The following is a 3,752-nucleotide window of genomic DNA, read 5'->3' as shown; positions in this document are numbered from 1 at the left end:
TACTTGGAGGTAGCTATTTTGTCCCATCCATCTTCTCTTTTGTAGGCTTAAACACCTCCTACTCCTCCAACCAATCTCCAGTTAGGCCACCAGTGTTTAATTTTCTTATTACCTTTCATTGTTTACAACAAAGAAAAGTCTGATGAGTTATAGGAACTAGCATCACTGTGGATTATGTGGCTTGTGTCACAAGATAATATGACATGTAGTCAGCCCTGAGGAACATTTGGACACACGCAAATAAGGAAACAAACTGAAGCAACGAGTGCAATGTGATTCATGATAAAACAATACAATATTGTTTATCTGGCTCCGCTTCATCTCTAGCTTTTGGAGGTAGGGGAAGGAAGGTGGGGATTTTCTTCTTCCAGCCCCTTCCATCTCAATAGATTGTTTCTCCCTATGAAATAACACATACACTAAGGAATCTGTCTTCCATGAAGGGTTTTCTTCAATGTTCCCTAACACTCAAGTCATATTAGGTTCTAAAAAGCTAAACCAGCAGGGCACACTTTTTGGCAGGTTCTATCAAGTTAGTAGGCACTTGGTCATGGACAATGAGTGCATTGTATGAGGGCTAGCTTGGATAAGATTAGAGATAATCAGTGGCAGAGTCTGGTTATTAGGTGTTGGGTTTTTTATTCTGTAGCAACTTAGGAACACTGTCAAGGTATTGGGGGTGGGTGGGATGGAGAGAGTAGAGGTCCTAATATGGCTTAATAAAGAGATTTCCCCATTTCCCCAGTGAAATCATAGAACCTTTGAGGTAAGTAGGGTGGCTCTGTGACACTGAAATTTCATGAGAGACAGAGAGACATCAAAATTCTTGTATATTCTGGCATCAAAGATCAAGTCAATAAAGAATGGATTTCTTTTTCCAAATGTCTGGTGGTTTCTTAGGGCCCACCTAGCAAATGTCCTTGGCCCTGCCTGCTCTTTATACTCTGGAGAGAGGAAGAGGAGAAAGGCTTAGGGAAGAAAAACATACTCTATGGTAAAGTCCATTGCTTGGAAGTCCCAGAGAACATGACCTGATGAACTGCTTAGTAGCTGCGTCACACCTCAGTGTTGCCATTTCCGAACTGGGCCTTCTTGGAGTTTCTTTCCCAGCCTTGCCGTATCTTTGTGAGTGGCTGATCAAAGCATGGCATTACCAGGATGAACTTCAGGACCAAGACTATACAGGGGATGATGAGAGTTAGCACGTAGACTGAAGGGAGATACCATCTAAGAATCGAAGGGCTGAGGAATCTCTTCCCACCAAACACGAGGGTGTGTGCTGTACACAAGATCAGTGTCAGGTAACCGAGTTTGGACTGGACAAATCGAAACTCTCGCCAATTCACCATGTTGCTAACTGATGGCAAGGAAGTGATTCCCAAAAGAACAAATTAAAAAAAATCCCAGTATGCCCAGGGCTAGGTAAGAATCTCTGAGCCAGAAAGAAGTCGGGTTAAAATGTTCAGTCTTATTGGTTTTTATCTGTTCAATCACTCTGCTGTTAAACTTCCCTCTCACATAATGGCGGATGGGTATCACGAGCGTGTATATAACGTGGAGGAAGGCAAAAGCCAGTGCCACAAATCCGAGTTGTTTTCTGCAAAGCATCCAGTGGTCAAGCCAGTTTGGGAAGCGGCTATATTTGGTGCCTCGGTACAACTGCAGGATGGCAGCAATGATTCCAGGGAGGTAAACCAGGGCAAGAAGATTGAAGAGCCAACCCTGGGAAGATATGATTTGGAATAGAAATGGCCAAGAAAAATGTGCTGTCTCTCCCTTCACGAACATAGGGGTAGATGATTTCTCTTACCACACAGTAAACAAAATAGAAAATACTTAAGATAGCAGAGAGATACAGAGGGAACTTCCACATTGGGAAGAGTTGCAGGGGGTAGTTTTCAATCTCTTTGGCTGCCATGAGAGATGCTTGATCTACTGGAGCAAGTCCAAGGGCACGGCCAATATCCATCCCCCTCTGCTTAGATTCCTTGTCATCTCCACAGACAAATACCTGCCTGCTTGCATCCAGGCTACCTGATTGGAGAGCCCAGGCTGAGATTGTGTTAAATGCTTTCACGATTTGGGCTCCCGGCCCTAGTTCAGCAAGATATTCTGCATTGGATTTGGGCTATTGATTAATTTTAAGGCTGTTGCTGATATCCACCAATATTTTTCCTCGGAGTTCTTCAGCAAACTGTGTAAGAAAATCATAATGTTCTCTGTGGATTGCTATGATGATAAGATCAGACTTCTTGGCAGCTTCTGGGTGGCTCAAGACTTCAATTCCTTTGGGGTGCCAACTGGATAGCTCAGGGTTTCGGCTTCCAAAAACCACAGAGGAGCCACATTGGAACATCTTATTGCCTAGGGACCTTCCAAAGTCTCCCGTTCCAAACACACACACCGTCTCTTGCTTGTTGGAAGAGTTCATGTTCGTGGCAAAAGAAGTCTCATTTAAAGAGGTTTTCTCCATCACTGGGAAGAGTCCGGCTTCCAAGTTTGTAACTTTGTTGCGGCAGCTTCTGGCTGCTGCTGCGATTCTCCTTGATGTCTTCTAGGGAGTACTGAGCCTGGTCATTTGCTCTACTACTGGCTCGGGTCGTTCCACCCTTCCAGCAGGTGACCCTTCCTGTGTGCTTTGTCATGCCCAATTAGAGTGGGAGCTCCTTGAGAGAGAGCGCTGACTCTCTATCCATTTGTAATGACAGCTTTTAGCATGGTTCTAGGCTCATAGTAAGGAAACACTTCACCCATGTTTTTTCAGTCATTCTCTTACTTTTCATTAACACTACTTGTGTTTTGAGCCTCCTGACTCAGTGTGCTTGTCAGGAAAGCTGCTGTCTACTGGAGGGGTGGGCATGGATTGTCAAGTGCTGAAGTTCCTATATTAACTGGAGAAGTGTGATGGGCAGGGAGAACAGGTCATGGTCATGAAAGGTCTTTGTAGGTATCTGCACCCTTCATTGCAAGAGGGAGCCAGAGACCAAGGGTCATTCTCCTATGACCTCATTTGGTGACAGGGTAAACCCATCAGAGACTCAAGTGTCCAGAGGACACAGGGACCAAAACCTCAGCTGCATGTCAGATCAAGAGAGTGAGGTCTCCTGGGCACACAGGATTGCATGTGACTGAGACCATGTATGTGGCTCTTCCACTGTGAGCGTGTATGTGTGTGTATGTGTACTTGTGTCTGATAATTCACTTCTCTATGCCTAGCCATGTAGCTATCTTCACTAGAATGATTTCAGGTAGCATTAATACAAGCATGCCGTGGAGCCTGGGGTAGATGCTAGAGGCCCAGTCTTGAAGTCAGGAAGACCTGGGTCCAAGTCCTACCTACTGACTTGGCCACTTGACCATAAGGAAATAATTTTTTTTTTTGTGGGGCAGTGAGGGTTAAGTGACTTGCCCGGGGTCACACAGCTAGTATGTGTCAAGTGTCTGAGGCTGGATTTGAACTCAGGTCCTCCTGAATCCAGGGCCAGGGCTTTATCCCCTGTGCCGCCTAGCTACCCCCTCTAAGCAAATCACTGAAGCCTTCCCTTGGTGCCAGACAGCTCCCTAATCCCTGGTGGATTGACAGGAGCAGCAGGACTCTGTAAACTGGAATGCCCCCACACCACTGAAATCACTGGGCTGGATAAAACAGTCTTGCCAAAGAGAGAAGCAACTCTCTGTGGTTCCTGTCAGAGCACACCTAGAATATCATGTTCACTTCTGGGACCTACATTTAGGAAGGACACTGACAGGTA

General features: G+C 45.5%; 1 protein-coding gene across 1 annotated transcript; it reads right to left on the bottom strand.

Moving 5' to 3' along the window:
- Positions 1-1,055: 1,055 nt before the first annotated feature.
- On the bottom strand, positions 1,056-2,473 carry LOC122734191 (metalloreductase STEAP4-like). Its single transcript, XM_043974932.1, is given in 3 exon segments — positions 1,056-1,391; positions 1,393-1,710; positions 1,712-2,473. Coding segments are annotated over 3 exon segments (1,416 nt in total).
- Positions 2,474-3,752: the final 1,279 nt, after the last annotated feature.

Source organism: Dromiciops gliroides, chromosome X, assembly GCF_019393635.1.
Source record: "Dromiciops gliroides isolate mDroGli1 chromosome X, mDroGli1.pri, whole genome shotgun sequence".
Classification (NCBI taxonomy): Eukaryota; Metazoa; Chordata; class Mammalia; order Microbiotheria; family Microbiotheriidae; genus Dromiciops; species Dromiciops gliroides.
The sequence above is the reverse complement of the archived record's forward strand: the minus strand, read 5'-3'. Positions and strand labels throughout refer to the sequence as shown.